At 40.0% G+C, this 22,933-nt stretch overlaps 1 protein-coding gene across 1 annotated transcript in view; it reads right to left on the bottom strand.

The window, feature by feature from the left end:
- Positions 1-765: 765 nt before the first annotated feature.
- DNAJC12 (DnaJ heat shock protein family (Hsp40) member C12) overlaps positions 766-22,933 on the bottom strand; it is a 44,493-nt gene continuing 22,325 nt past the window's right edge. Inside the window, exons 4-5 of the mRNA XM_004617095.2 lie at positions 12,659-12,863; positions 766-1,837 (exon numbers count right to left, since the gene is read on the bottom strand). Coding sequence (XP_004617152.1) covers positions 1,743-1,837; positions 12,659-12,863 — 300 coding nt within the window. The 3' untranslated portion in view covers positions 766-1,742. The remainder of the gene's footprint in view (positions 1,838-12,658; positions 12,864-22,933) is intronic.

Here is a 22,933-nt window from a genome sequence, read left to right on the forward strand (position 1 = left end):
TCAGACAGTCTGTAAAAAGAACAAATTAAAACCCTGATTCTCAGAATAAAAATCTCACTTATTCAACCTAGAATTTTTTAATTTGACTATACCTATCCCGGGAAGGCCTTATGGCAGACCATTGTAATCCAAAGCTCTTGTTATCAACTGGACAGAATGTATTTTTTGCCATTATTTCTCTGTTTGAAATTTTCCCATATAACTTGTCAAAGAACATTTTACTGAAGTGCTTAAACATTGTAGGAATAATTGTCTAGAGCAAGACAGAGAACTCAGTGGGCTGAAGTACATGGCTTTCATACAGGAGACTCGTGTTCAATTACCAATACCACTGGGTATGACCCAGACAAAAAGCAAAGAATTTTTTCCATGGCTGTTGGAATTTAACAGAGCAGTAAAGATTCAAATAAAGTCAATGGACTGACTGCAGGGTTATAGTTTTTAGAAATTTTCTGTCTTTCATCTATTTTACAAACTAAATTGTGTTTTCTTTATAAATTCACATATATATTTAAGTCCCAACCTCCAGTACCTTCATTAGACATAAGATCTTTATTTAAATGCTAATAAGTCAAAAGGAGGCTGTGCTGGTAGGGTCATAATCCAGTACATCTGATACCTTTGTACAAGGAAGTAGAAACACCAGAGATACATGTGCTCAGAGAAAGAGCAAGTGAAAACATTAAGAAGGTAGCCAGGCCTTTGTCTATCTGTCTGTTTTTGAGAAAGCCAAGAAACAAATCCTCAAAAAAAACCAAACATGCAGACGCTCTGAGTATCTTTAATATCTATCCTGCAGAATTGTGAGAAATGTACAGACCACCAGATCTGTGATGCTTTGTTATAGAATATCAAATTAATCAAGTCTGTTATTATACTATTTAATAAAATAAATGCATTTCCTTTTTTTCTTTTTTACATGTTGCATTGGATGTGATAGTCCGTGGTGCTATGGGGATCATGTCGTTTTTCTCACTTTGCTATAAACTAGTGAAAATTGTCACAAAGAAATCTCTGCTCTACAGAATGTATTCCATATTAATTTTTCATCCACTGTCTACAAATTAAATAATAACTATAGACTGCACATGCCCATCAATAATTCAATCTAAAAAGGGTATGTTGCCTAACAGGCCCATTTTAAACACTAGAATGTAATTTGTATTTTTTTCACTGACTGTATTACAAGAGAAATCCTGTAAGACATATTTCCTCAAATAAATTATAACCTCTCAAATGCACAATCATTATTAAAACTAGAGAATAAATGATAAATGCTTATTCAAATTGTTTTTTAAATTCAGTTGAACTATAGACCCATTATGGATATTAGACTATTTATTTCATTCTATGGAATTTGACAAGTAATTTCACATTCATTTTAAGACCAAAGTCAGGAAACATTCTTCATGCATTCAGCACTAATAGACATCATGGTATATCTATGAAACATTTAAGACATAGAGTGATTTTTAATGGTTTCTGTAAATAGCATCCACAGTAAAACATAGATTTTGCTCTGAGTCTAAGAGCCTTCATTTATTCAAATGTTGAAAGAAACTATTCTAAACTTTCCTCATTTGATAACCAGTGTAAGGATGGGTTCAAATTTGGTGCAATTAATTTGTACTCAGTGACTGACAAACATTAAATATGAACTGACATTTTAAAGATTTGAACAGAGACTTTGGTTAGCACAGGAGATGGTCTTCTGTCTTTCTTTTCTATGAAGCAAGGACAGTTCATATTTCATAGTTTCTGAATTTTCTCAGGAGCTCTGAGGGAGCATCCCCAGACCAACGGAATCGAAGATGCCAGCAATTCACATCCGAAAAGCCTTTAGAAGAGAAAAGAGAAGAGTTTCACATCAAAGGTTGGAAATGAAAAAGCCACACTTAAAACAGTGAAGTATTTTGATTATAAGATTTCAGTGCAATAAGTGAAATTTATATAAATAACATCTTATAGAAATAGATTGACTAAATTCTTATGAATATGAATTCCAATTTAGTATGAATGAGAGGACCCCCACATGTCAAAATGCTCAATAACATTATATAGAATATTTATAGATTGGGGAAGTGGGAATTTTGACAATTCACCTGTGAAAATAATCGCAAATCCCAAACAGCTGCCAAAAGTAAAAGGCCAATGGTAAAGGATGCCCAGAAATACAAATAATTTGTTCTACAATAGTAATTTTTTAATCAATTATCAACTTTATTGTAAACTAGAGGAAAGGTCATTTTGCTTTTCTATTCAAAGAAGTGTAAATTGGCAAACCTCTTCTGGCAGGCAACTTGGCAATATTTATCAAACTCATTAAAATGTATAAACCTGTAATCCAGTCATCTACTTATAGAAATTCATCCTAAGCAAAACAGCAAGGATGTGCTCAAGGCTTTTACTATAAGGAGTCTATCATGATACCATCTACAAATGTTCAAAAATATCAAAAAATTAACTCTTCAGAAATAGAAAGTTGGAGACAGTCTGTTACTATCATTACCAATATTTTTGTTTCCAGAAATAGAAAACTGCTCATAATAATGCTAAGTGACCCGGGTTCAAATCCCAGCATCCCATATGGTCCCCTGAGCACGGCCAGGGGTAATTCCTGAGTGCAAAGCCAGGAGTAACCCCTGTGCATCACCAGGTGTGACCCAAAAAAAAAAAATAAATAAATAAATAAATTAAATAATGCTAAGTGACAGGTAGTTAGAAAAGAATGTAGGTGTTATGTTCTTACTCCTGAATTCATTATTTACATAAGTATTTATGTAAAAAAATAAGCATGGCACATAAGGAATTACCCTTATAGGTTAACAGTTATCTTTGGAATATTTGTGCACAGATAATAATTTATTATGCATATAAAACTGCTAATGAAAATGCAGGTTACATATACAAAATACACTATTATTGATTTTTGAGTATTATCTAAATATATAGTCATTAAAAACATAGGCATAATAGTTGACAGTGGTCCATCTCAGGAAAACAATAAATGGCTGTTGGTTTTGGTTTGGGGACCACCCCCAGTCAGTGCTCAGGGGAACGTGCAGTGCCAGGGACCAAATGTGAACCTCCCCCATGCAAGGCTTCCTAGCCTCTGTCCTGTCTCTCAAGCCCTGTCTGTGTCTTTGTTAAAATGATTTCTAGTTTGCATTGCCTAGAAATCAACTCCTCAGACAAGAAAGTGGCCAATTTGGGAAGCAGATCCCTGGAGTCTTATAGGGAAAAGGAGAAAGAATGAAGTCAACCAAACTGAAAGGAAAGAATGAAATCAAAAGGTAAAAACCCCTTTTTATTCTCAGCACCACACAGTCCCTCAAGCATCTTTGGGTGCAGCCCTGAAGCCCCCTGAGCACTGCTGGGTATAGCCTTGGAGACCACTAGCACCACTGAGGCCACACAGGTATCTGTAGTACTACAAGGCCAGAGCAGAACTGCATCCTTGGGCCCTAGTGCTGAACCTACTATTTGGTTGGCCAGGAACTGTCAATGCACCCCCCCCAACTCAGATCTCCTGAGCACCACTTGGGAGCAACCCCCCCAAATAAAAGGTATCGGGCAAGACCTACCCTAGACACAACTGGCACTGAATCCCACTGGGGAACCCTGGAAAACAGTATAAAATCTCTTCGGTATTATTCCACCTCCTGTGAAGCGTCAGAGGCTGTAGCTTTCCGTTCCCAAACACTGTCTGAGGACTCTATCCAAAAGTCTCTGCTCCCTGGCTCCCTGAACCTGCTCCTGTGCTGCTAGCCAGGCTCCACGGCCAGAAACGGTTTGATCCCTGCCGACCCATATGGTCCCCCAAGTTCTGCCAGGAGTGATCCCTGAGCACAGAGCTAGGAGGTTCCCAAAACAAATAAATAATATTTTTTTTAATTTTTAATTTTGTGTGTTTTTGTTTTGGTGCCATCCCCAGTAGTGCTCAGGGCTCTGCACTGAGGGATCATTCCTGATAGGGCTCTGGAAACCGTATGAGGTGCTGAGGATTGAACCCAGGTCAGCCACGTGCAAGGCAAGTGCCCTACCCACTGTACTATCACTCTGGCTCCCAAATGTTTTTGTTTATGAGTTACAAGTTCACAGTACTTCGGGAGTTTAGTTGTTTGAATATCTCTTTTTTGCTTTGTTTTCAGCTTCCTTACTGTGAATTACTTATTTTTAAAGAGGTTTTTTTTGGGTTTTTGTTGTTGTTGTGTTTTTTGTTTTGTTTTGTTTTGTTTTTTGGTCACACCTGGCGATGCACAGGAATTACCCCTGGCGGTGCTCAGGGGACCATATGGGATGCTGGGAATCGAACCCAGGTCAGTCGCGTGCAAGGCAAATGCCCTACCTGCTGTGCTATTGCTCCAGCCCCTAAAGAGTATTTTATCAGCTCCTTTCCACCCTGGAAAAAGTTAAGTTCTCTTTTGTACATGTATATTTTTCTCTTCTTTCCCCTTACACTTCTTTGCTTAAATTTTTTTCAATAAAACTATTCTTGCTTCAGAGATAGGGAGAGAGAGAGGGGAGAGAGCCTGTTGTAATCATTGGGGTGTATGAGTGTGTGCGTGCATGTTTGTGTATGTGGTGGTAGCAGTGGCAGTGGCAGGGAATCAAACCTAGGGCTCTACACATGCAAGGCAAGTGTTGTACCACTAGGCTGCATCATTGCCCTTCCAGAATGTTGTAAGAGGAATTCAAGTACAGTCCCAGGTTATGCCTAAATCCCTGACCAGTCAACTTTCCCCGGTCCTGATGAACTCAGACTAGCTCTGAATCTGGGATACAAAATCTCAGAGGGTCCCAGGATCCAGGAAGCTATGGGATGAACATTTCAGAGCTGAATGAAGAAACTTTTGCTTGTTTGCCTGTGTGTCTGATGGGAATAGGGGGAGTATTTTTTTGCATGCTCATGTTTGCTTAAAACACTGCTTTTCTGAAATCCCGGCTTCTGCTTTGATCAGTGTGTTAAAACTATGTCCAATTAGGAGAATGAGGCAACACCCTGCAGATTCTAGAAAAGGATCTCTTGAGTAACCAACATTACTAACACAAACTAAAATTCTTCATTCCCAACAAGTAATGAACACATATAAATCACAAAAATTCTTCCCAGAGAGATTGGAAGTGGCCATTTCTTAGGAAGACTACACTTCAGCACAAAGTATTTGATTATCTTCTTTTTAAAAAATAAGATTCCACTCCAGCCACCCCAGCCCGTGTCCTCCGCACCCCGGCTCCTCACCTGGCCCCCTAACTGCGGCCCGCCCTCGCAGGAAGACACTGGGGGCGTGTCCCGTATCTTAGTGGGCATGGTCTAAAGTGGGCGTGGCCTCCTCTCAGAGCGCGGCTCAGCTCAATCGGTACTTGTATTTTTTTGAAAATTCAGTTTTGCGATCTCAAACACGCAAAATAGCCATTAGCTTAGTCTGACACTATAAAAGCTGTCAGTTAATAAGGGAAGTTTAGCACAATCAGAAAACCTTCTTTCCACAAGAAGAAAAAGGAATAAATAACTACAAAGCTCCAACTCTATACTTCCGTAACAATATGAAGAAGCAGCGAAAATCCCCTCCACCAAGAGAGGGAGAAGAAAAAATTCCAGAAACATCAATGGGGGCTACTCACATCTACGACCTCTCAGATAAACAATTTAGAGAGGAGATCTGTAGGAGAGTCGACCTACTCCAAGCAACCATGGAAGAGACATCCAATAAACTAAGGGAGGAGATGAATGAAGCACTGGAACGGTCCACCAAGAAAATACAGGAAGAAATGAGAACAGAAATCTCAAACCTACGAACGGAAGTCACACAAATAAAGGAATCGGTAGACGAATTAAAAATCTCTCTAGATGCCCTCAACAGTAGAATGACTACAGCTGAAGAAAGAATCAGCGACCTGGAAGATGAGCTGCAGAAAGCTTATAGACAACAACAAATCATGGCCAAAGACCTCAAAATGGCTATAGAGCGAATCAGAGCCCTGGGGGATGACTTCAAGAGAAACAACATAAGAATCATTGGAGTACCAGAACCACAGGGAAGTAACCCCAATGAAAAAAACACAGTCAAAGACATCATTGCTAAGAAATTCCCAGAGCTGGAGAAGGCAGGCATCCAGATACAAGGAGTCCGAAGAGTACCAGCAAAAAGAGACCCGAATAAAAAGACTCCAAGGCATATCATAGTCAGAATGACGGATGCTATGGATAGAGACACAATTCTGCAAGCAGCAAGGTCGAAGAAGGAAATTACATACAAAGGAGCACCCCTCAGATTTACAGCAGACCTGTCAGAGGAAACCCTCCGAGCCCGAAGACAATGGTGGGACATAGTGAAAAGACTCAACGAAATGAATGCCTCACCAAGAATACTTTATCCGGCTAAACTCTCACTCAAACTCGAAGGAACCATACACTACTTCTCGGATAAACAACAGCTCAGGTCCTTCATAGACTCAAAACCAAACTTGAAAGAAGGTCTAAAGGGGCTACTGTAAGACAAGGTGGAGCCACATAAAAACAACAAATACCACAGAAATATGACACAAAATCCTATCACAATAATCTCTCTCAATGTCAACGGCCTAAATGCACCCATAAAGAGACACAGAGTGGCAAAATGGATCCAGAAATTAAACCCATCATTCTGCTGCCTGCAAGAAACACACCTGAACAAACAGAGTAAACATAGACTCAAAGTCAAAGGATGGAAAACAATCCTGCAAGCAAACAACCCCCATAAAAAAGCTGGAGTGGCCATCCTAATATCCGACATCATAGATTTCAGGTTGAAAAAGATTAAAAGGGACAGCGAAGGTCATTTTCTGTTTATCAAGGGATATGTACAACAGGAAGAAATCACACTCTTAAACATATATGCACCTAATGAGCGACCAGCTAAATATTTAAAACAACTCCTAGCAGACTTCAAAGAGGACATCACTAACAGCACAATAGTAGTCGGAGACTTCAATATGGCCTTATCGCCTCTAGATAGATCGACAAGAACAAAACTCAACAAGGAAACACTGACTCTGAAAGAAGAAATTGAAGAGAGAGGCCTAATAGACCTATACAGGGCCTTACACCCCCAAAAGAAAGAATACACATTCTTTTCCAGTGCACACGGAACAATTTCTAAAATAGATCATGTACTGGGCCCCAGAACATACCTCAATAGAATCGGAAAAATAGAAATTGTATCAACCATCTTTTCAGACCACGATGCGCTGAAGATAGAAGCTAACCACTCACTGACACGGAGAATCAAGTCAAACACTTGGAAATTAAACAATTCAATGTTGAACAATGAGTGGGTCAGGAAGGAAATCCAGGAAGAAATCAAAAAATACTTAGAAACAAATGAGAATGAAGACACGAGCTGCCAAAACCTATGGGACGCAGCTAAAGCCGTGTTAAGGGGAAAATTTATAGCTCTCCAAGCATTCCTCAGGAAGGAAGAAAGGGCCCACATAGACAGCCTGACTTCACGACTCAAGACCTTAGAAAAGGACCAGAAAAAGGAACCCAAACCAGATCGAAGGAAAGAAATAATAAAAATTAGAGCAGAAATTAATGACATGGAAACCAAAAAGACAATCCGAAAGATCAATGAAACAAAGAGCTGGTTCTTCGAGAAAATAAACAAGATTGATAAACCGCTAGCAAGACTCACAAAGAAAGAAAGAGAAAGAACCCTAATAAAGCGAATCAGAAATGAAAAGGGGGACATCATAACAGAAACCAGTGAGATTCAAAAGATCATTAGAGACTACTTCGAAAGTCTATATGCCACAAAACAGGAGAACCTAAAAGAAATGGATGGATTCCTCGATTCCTACAATCTCCCAAGACTGAACAAAGAAGACTTGGAATACCTGAATAGACCCATCAATGTTAAGGAAATTGAAACTGTGATCAAAAACCTCCCCAAAAACAAAAGCCCAGGCCCAGATGGTTTCACTGGCGAATTCTTCCAAACATTTAAAGAAGACCTGCTGCCTGTTTTCCTCAAACTTTTCCAGGAAATTGAAAAAACAGGAAATCTCCCAAACAGTTTCTATGAAGCACACATCTCCCTAATACCAAAAGCAAACAAAGACACCACTAAGAAAGAAAATTACAGACCAATATCCCTGATGAACACCGATGCGAAGATCCTCAACAAAATACTGGCAAATAGGATCCAACAACTCATCAAAAAGATCATACATCACGACCAAGTGGGATTCATCCCGGGGATGCAAGGATGGTTTAACATTCGGAAATCAATCAACATAATCCACCATATCAATAAAAGCAAAGATAAAAACCATATGATCATATCAATAGATGCAGAGAAAGCATTTGACAAGATCCAACATCCTTTCATGATGAAAACCCTCGCCAAAATGGGGTTTGGAGGATCTTTCCTCAAGATAGTCGAAGCCATCTATCACAAGCCTACGGCAAGCATTATCCTCAACGGGGAAAAACTAAGGGCCTTTCCTCTGAGATCAGGCACAAGACAAGGATGCCCATTCTCACCACTCCTCTTCAATATAGTACTGGAAGTACTTGCGATAGCTATTAGACAAGAAAAAGAGATTAAGGGCATCCAGATAGGAAAGGAAGAAATCAAACTCTCACTATTTGCAGACGATATGATACTATATCTAGAGAAGCCTAAAACCTCTACTAAGAAACTCTTAGAAACAATAGACTTATACAGTAAAGTTGCAGGCTACAAAATCAATACCCAAAAATCCATGGCCTTCATATATGCAAACAATGAGGCAGAGGAAAGGGACATAAAAAAAAGCAATCCCATTCACAATCGTGCCCCAGAAAATCAGGTACCTCGGAATCAGCTTAACCAAGGAAGTAAAAGACCTCTACAAAGAAAACTACAAAACGCTACTCGATGAAATCAAAGAGAACATGAGGAAATGGAAACATATACCCTGCTCGTGGATAGGGAGAACCAATGTTGTCAAAATGGCAATACTCCCTAAAGCATTATACAGATTCAACGCGATCCCTATAAGTATACCCATGACATTCTTCAAAGAAATGGATCAAGCAATCTTAAAATTCATATGGAACAACAAACGTCCAAGGATAGCTAAAACAATTCTTGGGAAAAAGACGATGGGAGGCATCACCCTCCCCAACCTCAATCTTTACTACAAAGCAGTAACAATTAAAACAGCATGGTACTGGAACAAAGGCAGAGCCGTAGACCAATGGAACAGGGTGGAATACCCTGACACACAACCCCAAATGTATGATCATCTAATCTTTGATAAGGGAGCAAGAGATGTGAAGTGGAGCAAGGAAAGCCTCTTTAACAAATGGTGCTGGCACAACTGGACAACCACATGCAAAAAAATGGGCGTAGACCTTGACCTGACACCATGCACAAAAGTCAGATCAAAATGGATTAAAGACCTCAACATTAGACCACAAACCATAAGGTACATTGAAGACAAGGTCGGCAAAACCCTCCACGATATTGAAGATAAAGGTATCTTCAAAGGTGACACAGAACTAAGCAATCTAGTAAAAACAGAGATCAACAAATGGGACTACATTAAACTAAAAAGCTTCTGCACCGCAAAAGATACAGTGACCAGAATCCAAAGACTATCCACAGAATGGGAAAGGATATTTACACAATACCCATCAGATAAGGGGTTGATATCAATGGTATATAAAGCACTGGTTGAACTCTACAAGAAGAAAACATCCAACCCCATCAAAAAATGGGGCGAAGAAATGAAAAGAAACTTTACCAAAGAAGAAATACGAATGGCCAAAAGGCACATGAAAAAGTGCTCTACATCACTAATCATCAGAGAGATGCAGATCAAAACAACCACAAGATACCACCTCACACCACAGAGACTAGAGCACATCCAAAAGGACAAAAGCAACCGCTGTTGGAGAGGATGTGGGGAGAAAGGGACCCTTCTACACTGCTGGTGGGAATGCCGACTGGTTCAGCCCTTCTGGAAAACAATATGGACGATTCTCAAAAAATTAGAAATTGAGCTCCCATTTGACCCAGCAATACCACTGCTGGGAATATATCCCAGAGAGGCAAAAAAGTATAATCGAAATGGCATATGCACATGTATGTTCATCGCAGCACTGTTTACAATAGCCAGAATCTGGAAAAAACCCGAATGCCCTAGAACGGATGAGTGGTTGAGGAAACTTTGGTACATCTATACAATGGAATACTATGCAGCTGTTAGAAAAAAGGAGGTCACAAATTTTTTATTTAAGTGGATCGGCATGAAAAGTTTCATGCTGAGTGAAATGAGTCAGAAAGAGAGAGACAGACATAGAAAGATTGCACTCATCTATGACATATAGAATAACAGAGTGGGAGACTAACACCCAAGAATTGTAGAAACAACTACCAGGAGGTTGACTCCATGGCTAGGAGGCTGGCCTCACATTCTGGGGAAAAAGCAACTCAGAGAAGGGATCACCAACTATAATGTAGTCGAAGGCCATTTGGGAGAAGAGAGTTGCGGGCTGAATGAGGGCTAGAGACTGAGCACAGTGGCCACTCAACACCTTTATTGCAAACCACAATAGCTAATTAGAGGGAGAGAACAGAAGGGAATGCCCTGCCACAGTGACAGGGTGGGGTGGGGGGAGATGGGATTGGGGAGGATGGGAGGGATGCTGGGTTTACTGGTGGTGGAGTATGGGCACTGGTGAAGGGATGGGTTCCCGAACTTTGTATGGGGGAAGCATAAGCACAGATGTGTATAAATCCGTAACTGTACCCTCATGGTGATTCATTAATTAAAAATAAATTTATTAAAAAAAAAAGTTTAAACTATCAAAAAAAAATAAGATTCCACAGGGGATGGAGAGAGAGTACTGAGGGCATGCACTTGCCTTGCATGCAGTTGACCCGGGTTTGAGCCCAGGAACCCCACATGACCGACAAGTCCCATCAGGAGTGATCCCAGAGATCAGTGCTAGGAGTAAGCTCTGAGGACCATAAGGTGTGGCCCAAAAACAAAATAAATAAATATGGAAATAAAAATAAATATTCATAGATGTTCAGGAACTTTCTGCTTAAAGTTTTAAGTGGGGTGCTATGTCAAACAATGAGATTCAAATAGGAATTTGAAGGATGGTTATACTGTGTGTGTGTGTGTGTGTGTGTGTGTGTGTGTGTGTAAGCACAGTGGGATGGCTAGAGAGACAAATAGCAGTAATAATTAACAATTATCTAGAACTTAGCACAGCCTATGCTAAGTATTTTGAATGGATCTCCTTGTTTAATTCTCATGATGCTCTATGAGAAAAGATAGTTATGATCTGTATTTCATAGATGAGGAAACTGAGCTCTAGAGAAGTAACTTTTATGAAGTAATAAAGACAAAAAATAGACCTGGAATGTGAATTAATAAAGGTTAAGTAAAAGGTTTAACTGGGGACTGGATAGTACAAGGACAAGGGTACTTGCCTTATATGCAGCTGATCCTATTCATATACTTGTGCTGCATATGGTTCCCCAAGCACTGCCAGGATTATGACCCCTGGGCACAGAGCTAGGAGTAGTCCCAAGCAACACTGGTAATGGGGTCCCCCAAACCCTCAAGTGTTTAACCTCTATACACCGTGTTTTGACAGATCTGTACATCACAGAGAATGTCCATAGAACGATTTACAGTAAGTATCTTTTCAGGAAAGTACAGGGACTTAGAATACAATTTTTTTTAAGAGTACAATTTCTATCTAAAGTCAAAATGTTTTAGTTCAGACTCCTTCCCTATACATACAGCTGAATAGGCACTAATATTTTAATATAGTATTTTAAATAACAAAATTGAATTTATATTATTTAATTAGCTCTCTAGAAAATTATTCAATTCCCCTGAGCTTCAGTAATCTCATTTGTAAAATAAGAATATTGGTAGCAACCTCACAAAATTATAAGAATTAAAATTTATTAATAAATATAATATTAATGTTAAGAAAAATTATAAATGTTATATAGTATATGTAAACAACATTCCTGTATCTAATAAATACCCAATAAATTACTTCTGAAGAAAATATACTGCCAGGGGCTGGAGCCATAGCACAGCGGGTAGGGCATTTGCCTTGCACACTGCTGACCCGGGTTTGATTCCCAGCATCCCATATGGTCCTCTGAGCACCACCAGGAGTGATTCCTGAGTGCATGAACCAGGAGTAACTGCTGGCATCACTGGGTGTGACCCAAAAAGAAAAAGAAAAAAAGAAAATATACTCCCAGAAATATCTCAAAATTCCCCTTGTGTGGAATGTATTTTCTAGTTTCTTTGTCAACATTAAGAATCCTTTAAGGAGCCTGAAACCAATCATTAAATTTGGCACAACTTGGGGCTGGAATGCTAGTACAAAGGATAGGGCATTCACCTTGCACAGCGCCAACCCAAGTTAGGCCCCCGACACCCCACATCATCTCCCAAGCCCTGCCAAGAGTAATTCCTGAGTTCAGACAGAGCCAGAAGTAACCCTTGAGCATTGCTGAGTGTTGCCTTAAAACAAAACCAAGAAAAAAATGCCATGACTGTGCAGCTGGGAAAGGATCAGGACACAGTATAAACCAAGTCTTTTATTTCAAACCTTCTTTGTTCTGCAAGCTAACGTGACAGGACTTACTTGGGGAATCTGGATTCTGTGAGGATGATGACTTCTCCAGAGGCCTGGGTTCTATTGGCTCCATTTGCTCTGTGCTAACACTCAGATCCTCTTTCTTTACCTGTCTTTGCTCATTCCATTCTTCATTTTCAATCTTGTTGGTGTGAGTCTGGTCAGATTCTTCCAGCATAAGATCTTTTTTACCTCTGACAGCCCAGTGCATTGACTACATGAATTAAAAAAAACAGACCGACAGTATGAAATACTATATACTTTCCTATATTTAAATCTCAATATACAGTCACATCTAAACAATTATAGTGCTCATTAATAGAATGGGAGGGTAAAATAGTGTTTCTCAGCTGGGAACCACTGGAAGAAAGCAAGATAAGAAGGGGGAGGCATCTGGCAGGAAAAAGGATGAGAAACATTGGGGTAGACTATTAATAAACTAACCCAGAGACTGATTAATTGTCACTGATTATAAGACTAATACTGTCACTGTCATCCCGTTGCTCATCGATTTGTTCGAGCGGGCACCAGTAACGTCTCTCATTGAGAGACTTATTGTTACTGTTTTTGGCATATCCAATACACATGGGTAGCTTGCCAGGCTCTACCATGCGGGGCGATACTCTCAGTAGCTTGCCAGGCTCTCTGAGAGGGGCAGAGAAATCGAACACGGGTCAGCTGCGTGCAAGGCGAAAGCCCAACCGCTGTGCTATCGCTCCAGCCCAAGACTAATACATTAAAAAAAATACATTTCATGGTACAAAGCAAAAGAACCATCTTCATAAATCTTCAAAGAGTAAAATGTTTCCTCAGAACATTACAGAATTGATGATTGCACGATCCCATTTTTTGATTTATATACAAAGGTACTGAAAACAGCTATTCAAAGAAAAAAATGTACACAACTGTTCATAGCAGCACTATTCTCAGTCAAAGTGAGAAATCATAGTCAAAGTCAAAAAGAGAAAGCAACCAAATGTCCTTCAACTCATGGTTGGATAATCAAAAATGCATTATAGCCAGACAGTGGGAGGAAAGTATGCCAGATAGGACATTTGCCTTGCATGTGGCCAATCCAGGTTTGGTCTCTGGCACCATATATGGTCCCCCAAACACCACCAGGAGTGATCCTTGAGCACAGAGCCAGGATATGGCCCAAACTTCCCAACGCCCCCCAAATAAAACACCCTCTATCCCCAAATAGGATCATTTTTTGAATCTTCTTCCTTAAAATAATCAACGCCAAGATCCAGTACCACCCGATGAAGCACTAATTACGGCACCACCCACATACGAGGCTCTCACACTAACACAAAGAGAAAAGGCCGGAAACAATGCACCCAGATAGTAGTGAAGTGGTTTTCTGCATGGAAGGGTTTTCCTGTTTTATCCTCTTTGCCCTTTCCTTCCCTGTATTACTTCTTTGTCATAGTGTAGTGTCTGGAAATTGAACATTTGGCTGTCATGGGCCACAGGTCACACCAGCAGTGCTGGAATTGCACTCAGCAATGTGTGGTGAGAAGGATCTAATCTTAGCCTCTCACAAACAAGATAAGTGCTCTATCACTGAACCACACTTTTGAGCTCTTTATTTCCATCTCTTTTTTTTTATTTTTTTGGGTCACACCCGGTGATGCTCAGGGGTTACTCCTGGCTCTGCTCTCATGAATTATTCGGTGCTAGGGGGGACCATAGGGGATACTGGGAAAAGAACCCGGGTCGGCCGCATGCAAGGCAAACGCCCTACCCACTGTGCTATCACTCCAGCCCCTATTTTATTTCCATCTCTTGGTGGACTGTTTTGTTTTGCTTTGTTTTGCTATGTCATAGACACGGGCCCTTACACATAGGAGGTATGTGCTGTACCACTGAGACACATCTCCAGCTTCCCTTTGTAGTTTCTAAATTTTCTAACAAGATTATGTATAAGTACAATTTTTAAATTCAGTTTTATAAATTAGATGTAGTGATGATTGCCCAGATATCCGAGTGCAGAGCTCCCGGGAGCCAATAAGATTCTTGGGAGGATGGTTGTCGTGTCCACTTCCCAAGCAATTGCTAAATTATAAATGTGATTGTTATTCAAAATTAAATAACTGTTGGTCTTAGTTCAAAATTAAAATCTCAAATCTCAGTTCTTTAAAGGGGGCATGGTTTCAGCTGGTGTGGAATAAATAATCTGATTTGCTAGATCTTGTCTGTTGTTACTGTTTTGGTTGTTAGTTTCTTGGGTTGTTTTGTTTTGTTTTGTTTTCTGTTCTAAGACTGGCTTTCTCACTAAAGGAAAAGGTAGTGATGTAGGCAGGCAGACAGGGAAAGGCCCTCAGCAATAAAACTTAGGTCAACAAAACTTCTGGGAAGGAAAATTTTAAGATGGATCCACTCTGTGGATACGGAAAGCAAAGACCTGATAACTCTTCAACCGACCCTGAGGAGATTGTCTCCTTGAAAATCCTCTGACCTCTCCTTTAATCCAATTAACTTTAGTGATTCGGTCCCGAGAAGATTCCAGAACTTCCAGATCAAGACAACCCATGAAGAGCCTATAAAAGCCACCTTGAACAAAGGAGGGGCACGCATATACTGCCTGAGCCCGAGAGCTGCTTGCGCCCACGTGGCCGCGTGGTACATGTGGTGCCCGCATCTCCTCTATTGAGATGTGTACTTTTATACATTCCTAGCTAATGCTGGGATGTGTGTAGGAGCTCTCTCTGCCCTTGGAGAAGCCCGCATTCTCTCTGTCTCTCTCTCTCTCTCTCTCTCTGTCTCTCTCTATCTCTCTCTCTGTCTCTCTCTATCTCTCTCTCTGTCTCTCTCTGACTCTCTATCTCTCTCTGTCTCTCCCTCAAAAACCTTCCAAAAAAATATATTTGCTTCACTGCTTGTCTACTCCTGAAATTCCTTTATGCAAGCGAGACAAAAACTTAGTAGCCCTGGGTCCTGGGTCGCAGAGGCGGATCGGGAGAAAGTGACCATCTTTCTCCTCCCCACTTCAAATAAGTGACGAGTGGGGCCCACCGACATCAGTAGTGAAAAACAGAGTCAGAAATTCAAGAATTCAGGGCCAAGACATGTAAGATGTGAGCTCTAAGCCTCAGAAGTCAGCTACTGGGCCTGCATAGGACATATTGACTCTGTGGCTCCATATTTCTTTCTTAGAATAAAAGTGCCAGCAGTCAGCCTTAGGCAGTAAGGACTGATGACTCACCCCAGTAGATGATTTGAAAGCTTCCAGTGAAAAGCTATTTGAGACAGTAGCCTTCTCACCAGTTCATATATGAGTAAACCAGATAAAGTATTATTAGACCCCCACAGCTGCCGATCCCAATTAAAGAATATGTGGGGGAAATCCAAGCTATTTGGCCTCAGATGCAGAAATTTATCACACTTTGTAGTTCAAACAAAAGAACATCATAAGAGCAATACTAAACAGCCTTTTTGCTGTGGCATATTACATCACTCACTTCTGTGTTCACAAGGTTTATTTCTCGGTACCTCTATAATAGTGGAGCAATGCCAAAGCTTTTCTACCTTCTCTTTCTGTCCATCCCATCTCCCCCCAGAGAAAACTTAGAAGGAACTCTCTGGGGTTAAAAAATATAGGAACCTGGAGGCTGGTGCGATAGCACAGCGGGTAGGGTGTTTGCCTTGCACGCAGTCAACCCGGGTTCAATTCCCAGCATCCCATATGGTCCCCTGAGCACTGCCAGGAGTAATTCCTGAGTACAGAGCCAGGAGTAAGCCCTGTGCATCTCCAGGTGTGACCCAAAAAGCAAAATATATATATATATATAGGAACCGGGGTGATAGTATAGCAGGCAGGACATTTACCTTGCATGCAGCTAACTGGAGTTTGATCCCCGGCACCCCATATGGTCCTCTGAGCACTGCAAGGAGTGATCCCTGAGCATAGAGGTGGGAGTAAGCTCTGAGCACCACTAGGTGTGGCCCAAAAGACAAAAACAGAAAGAAGAAATGATAAAATAGATTGACTTGAGACCTGAACTGTGGAATGTGTAACAACTTCCTCTTGGGAGAAGCCACTTCTTTATATCCTGACTGGGCAAAAACAAACCTTTAAAAAATACTTTTGTAGGGGCTGGAGCAATAGCACAGCGGGCAGGGCATTTGCCTTGCACACGGCCGACCCAGATTTGATTCCCAGCATCCCATATGGTCCCCTGAGCACCGCCAGGGGTAATTCCTGAGTGCAGAGCCAGGAGTAACCCCTGTGCATTGCCGGGTATGACCCTCAAAGCAAACAAACAAACAAAAAACCAAAAATACCACACTTTTGTATTTGTAAGGCAAAAAGGCACCGATCAATGGCGATCTCCTCAACCTCCAGTGACATTCTCTTCATTGCCATGCTAAGAAACACACCATATTTCTCTGCCATTTTCTGTAGGTATGCATTTTCATGCACTGTGTGTCCATTTTGTGTTCCTCGACTGTGCATGCTCCCTCATGAATATGCTTGCAGTTCCTGGAAAATTACTAGAATGTGTATAAATTGTTACATTTATTTGACCTAAAATCAAAGCCCCACTTTATCTCTCAATACTACAGCTAGTGCTGGTAGGCATCCTTCCACACTTATTTTCATACCAACAAAGCCCCTTTGCAACTCAGTTGTTCCTGTGCTCTTTGGGATAACAGCAGAATAACATTGAACATCAGGTGAACTACTGTGAAGTGATGCATTTCAATAGATTATACATCAATTAAAATAGTAAGTGATGGGAGTTGATAGCAACTAAGGGAGACTAGGAAGGGGAGAGTCTGCATAGCAAAATGATGAATTGCACCAGACAGAAAATCACTGTGTATATTGAGGGAACTAGCACTGAACAGACACCCAGCTTCTAGATACAAAGGCCACAGGTCCACAGTCTGTTGAAAAGCTTATTCTGCCTTCTCAATTAACTTGTTTACCAGTTTTCTTTAATGGGTGGTTGTTTCCTCTCTAGGCAGTAATTTTTCTTAAATGTTTCATCTTGGTCAACACTGAATGTAAAAAATTGTGTCTCCATGCCAAAAGATATTGAAATTCAATTAAATATTCTATTTCATTTAAGATATTGAAAAAAAACTCCAATCGACTCAGATGAGCCATGAATCAGGCTGAATAACCATACAAAACTGACTGGTTATTTTTCTCCTGGATCACTATTGCATGGCTTTTTTCTTGCCTGGGTCATTTCTGACCTGCTTTTGGGGCAACACCCAATTAGGACAGATTGCTATCTAAACAGGCCTAGAAAGTGCTGCATTACAGTTTCCCCCCTAGCTGGGGCAACTTTCTATAAAGGCATGGCCACCAGTTTGGACTGGAAGTTTATCACCAATTGGACTAACCTAAGGACACTTTGCCCAGTCTGGAAACTCAGCAATAATTACTAGACAGAAAGGACACACAAGGCCAGGATATGGCTCAGCAGTAGAATAAATTTCAGGTGTGAGGCCATGGCACTGAGAAGAAAAAGCAAAAATTTCAAGTCCCCCAAAAATCCCCAAGTCCAGGGCCAGAGAAATAGCTCACAGGGCTATAGTAAATGCTTTGAATGCCAGAAGCCCAGGTTTGAGCCTTGGCAAACGATGACAATTCTCAAGTACTGCTGGAGTGACCCCTGAGCATCGAGCTGGGAGTATAGCTCCCAAGCACAACCAGGTATGTCCTCCTAAAGTCAGACCAAAACAATACAGTGGTCCCCATGAGAGTGCCTAACAACCCTCTAGAAGAGATGTCTCCTAATCCGTTCACAAAAGATGTGTCTCTATAAACTCTTTTTTATATGTATATGTGTATTTATATATATGCAACCAATCAATTAATAGAGTAGCTTTTTATAACAGGGATTCACTCAGTAGTGTTTTGGGTATGGGGCCACTCTGAGAGGCACTATAGTAACCATAAAATTACCTAGAAATAAGTAACTTATTTTTTTCCTTCAGAGAGAAAGCCAATCTCTCCATCAGGGGAGAAATAAACCCCAAGAAACCAACAACCAAAACAAAAACAATAGACTAAGACCTACTAAGCCAGATTATTTATAATCTGTTTATAAATAAGTAACTTCTATAAGGTAGGTGGGAAGCCTACACAATACTGAGACTTAAATCTACCTCATGCATACTAAGCATATGCTCAATTTGAGAACTTATTGATCTTCTCCCCAGATCCTAATATTACATTTTAAATAGTTTTTGAAAATTCTCTTAGAGTTTTATTTTGTGTGTAGCTTTGCTTTAATTATTTTCCACAGCCACCCTAAAGCCAATCTGCCATATATGTTGGGAACCAGGAGAGCAAGTAAGACTCTGGATCACTTACGGTAAATGTGCAGCATGATAATGAATTTCCATAAATTCTTAGTACTTAGTACTCCTAAGTACTACAAGATGAAAAAAGAAAAAAAAGAAAAAAAAACCACTCTTCCAGGACTGGAGAAATAGCAAAGGGGCTGCAGAGATAGTCCAGGGGTTAAGATGCTCTTGCCTTGCATGTGGCGTAGTACTGCCAAGAACAATCCCTGAGATAGTCAGGAGTAAGCCTCGAGCTCCATCAGGAATGACACAAAAACAGTAACAACACAAAAATACTTTGTGATTTGTCTTGCCTTGAAGGTTTAGGGATTAATATTGTTCCCAGTTGAGTTTTTGTTGTTGTTGCTTTTCCCAACAGAGATCATATTGCTTAAATAATAAGCAGAACACAGTAGTGATGATGTAAAGGGTAGGGGTTTTATGAGATTTACAGTCTAAAAGCGTGTTTAGCAAGTGAACATGAACATTTATCTTAGATCAATTCTAATTTATAGTCATTTTATTGTGAGAATGGCATATGTTATATATCTAATCCAAGTACCCTAATGTGAAGTTTATTTATAAAAAAGTAGATGATGATCTATTAGATGATAATCAAAGCTGATATCATAATTGTTTGTTTATAGTTTTGGGATCACAACCAGCAATGCTCAGGAATCACTCCTGGCTCTACACTCAGGAATTACTCCTCACAGTGCTCAGGGGATCGAACCTGGGTCAGCCGCATGCAAGACAAGCATCTTACCCACTGTTCTCTCTCTCTAGTCCCGAGTATGTAATTGTTAAATTATTTTTTTAGAGTTGTGACTACGAAAGAATATGCTAATGAAATGCACATCTACAAAAAGCAACAACTAAAATGTTACAGAACTGAGAGTTTCACATGCAGAAGTCACTATGAAAATAAGAACAGAAAGAAGGGCCTGAGAGATAGTACAGCAGGTAAGATGTTTGCCTTGCATGCAGCCAACCCAGGTTCGAGCTCCACAACTCCAAATGGTCCCCAAGCTTCACCAGGACTGATGCCTGAATCAGGAATAAACTCTGAGTACAGACAGATGTGCTCAGACCCAAAACAAAAACAGAATAGGAGGAAATTTACAGTAAATCTGTTGAATGTGATTTTTGGTAAAAAGGAATTCACCAAGAAGAAAGAGAAGCAAAAGCAAGTCAGAAACAAGGCTTAGTTCAGTTAGAATAAAATATTAGTGCTGATTTAAAGCAGAAGGATATGCCTCTCAGTATCTTAGCTCCAAAAATAAAAACAAATTCAAACCTAAATACCAGTCCAGCTTACTATTTCAATTTTGCTGACAAGAAATGTGATAGTAAGATCTAAAATGTAATTATTGTAAGGCCTCAAATGGTTCATAGTAAAACTCAAGTCATAGCAGAAGTGATATGTTTGGAGACAGGAAATTAGTATTTAATGGAAAGACTTTGGCAATATAAATTAGAGTAGGAATTGAGAAAGAGATCTGAAAAACTCACAGATAGCTTGATATTAGCATTTACAATTAAGTAACAGAGCTCCGTGGATCATCTAGAAAAAAAATGACTATAAATCAAGAAACACTTGAATGGCAAAGATTACTGATTCAGCTGCTGTTACAATGTAGAGTACTCAGGAAAATGGAAATGTGGTTATGCAGAAGTGGTAGAAGAATGTTCAATCAGAGTGAACAAAGAATTTTGGTCATGTACAATATAGAAGGAAAAAAATCTTAATTTTGAGTTTGAGAAGGCACAGGTATTTTTCCGTTTTTATTTCAGCACCTTGATTTCTAAAACTGTTAACAGTAGAGTTTCAGGCATACAATGTTCCAAATTACCGGCATTGCCCATGACCCTCCACCAATGCTCCAAAGTTCCCTCCCATCCCCACCCTCTAAGAAAAATCATTTTTCAACTAATTATTATAGATTTATCTCATGCTTACAATAGTGTTGTTTCATATGGCTTTGATGTGCACAATTACATTACCTCTATACCACTGAGCCATGTCCCTGGCCCGTGAACAGTATTTGTAATGATATTGATAACCTGACTTCTAGTTCATTGTTCACATATTGAAATGCAGCTGATTTTTAAATTTTTTTTTATTTTATAAGGTAGTTCACAGTATTTGATTACATTTAATATTCAAACACCAATCCCACCACCATTACACCTTCCCACCACCAAATTTGGGATGCTTCCATCTCAAGCCCCAATCCCTGTCCCAAAGCACAACTGAAATAATATATTTTGTATAGTCTGTTATGAAGAACCACTGAAAATGCTTACAAAAAAGTACTCATATAGGAAACAGTGTGAGGATTGTTATATTTTGGCAGGGGCCATCAACACATTCTTTCAGATATCACTAACATGTTGTTAAAGCTTGAATGATGAGAGTTTTCATATATATATGTGAAAACATGTATATATGCATATATATTTCCCTCTATGATTTGTTGTCTATTATCTGAACCCCATTAAACTGGTGTGGTACTTATGGAGAATGGGTAGGGAGTGTCTTATGGTGTGTCGCGTAGGCACAAAAGCAGCCACATGGTCCAGGAATATGTTCACTCACTGAAATGCAACTGATTTTTGTGTGCTGATTTTCTAACCTACAATTTGTTTGAATCGGTTGATTATTTTTAAAAGTTTTTCAATGGAGGGGCTGGAGCGGTAGCACAGCGGGTAGGGTGTTTGCCTTGCACTCGGCCGAACCAGGTTTGATTTCCAGCATCCCATATGGTCCCCTGAGCACCGCCAGGAGTAATTCCTGAGTGCAGAGCCAGGAGTAACCCCTGTGCATTGCCAGGTGTGACCCAAAAAGCAAAAAAAAAAAAAAAAAAAAAAAACATTTTTCAATGGAGTTCTTAGAGTCTTCTATATATACACTCATGTCATGTACAAATAGTGATAGTTTAACTTCTTTCTTTTCCTTGCCAAATTTCTATGGCCAAGATTTCCAGTTATGCATAGTGGCCTTATCTATATACAGTGAAAGTTTTATGTTGTTCTCCTGCATTAGTTCAAAGACCCTTCCTCACTATTTCAGGTATTTTGTCAGTGAAAAAATAATTTGCTCAAGTTTTTTTTTTTATTGATGCTCAAGTTTTCTTAAAATTTTTTTGGTTTTGTTTTTTGGGCCACACGTGAAATGCTCAGGGGTTACTCCTGGCTCTGTGCTCAAGAATTACTCATGGCAGTGCTCAGGGGCCATATGGGATGCCGGAGGTTGAACCTGGGTCAGCCACATGTGAGGTAAATTCCCTACCTGCTAAACTATTGCTCTGGACCCTATAATGATTCAGGATTTTTTAATGACATGAAGAAAGATAATATTATATTTAGAGTCTTTGTATCTATCTAAAATTTTTTTTCAGGGCCAAAGTACAGTGGGTAGGTGCTTGCCTTGCACACAGCCAACCCTGCTTTGATTCCCAGCACCCTCTCTGGTCTCCCCAAGCACCACCAGGACCTGTCCCTTAGTGCAATGTCAGGAAAAAGCTCTGAAAACCACCAGGTTTGACCCAAAAACAAAAATATAAAACAAAAAAAATTTACAAAAATTTATAATAGGAATGATATCAGCGTCCTCTGATTAATCAGTTCCTGCTTCATTTCATCTTGTTTGTTTTGTTTGTGGGGCCAGTGCATCATACATGCCAAGCAAGACTGCCACTAAGTTATATCCTTGCCTCAAATGCTATTTTTTGGCTTGGGAGATTTTATAATCCCTTGAAAGAGAAGAAGCTGACATAAACTACAAAGATACAGGAGATGAGTTTGCAGGGGTTCAAAAGTCAGTAGTATATGTTTATCTTGAGATGCACAGTGGGGACTTAGGGACAGCTCCATGGCAAATTACCTGCTTTGCAAGCTTGAGGCCAAGAGCTGGGTCATCAGCCCCACCCCACATGTACCAAGCAGGGTCCTAGCAGCACTGCCATCTGGGATCCC

The sequence above is a fragment of the Sorex araneus genome, chromosome 5 (assembly GCF_027595985.1).
Source record: "Sorex araneus isolate mSorAra2 chromosome 5, mSorAra2.pri, whole genome shotgun sequence".
In the NCBI taxonomy this organism is placed as follows: Eukaryota; Metazoa; Chordata; class Mammalia; order Eulipotyphla; family Soricidae; genus Sorex; species Sorex araneus.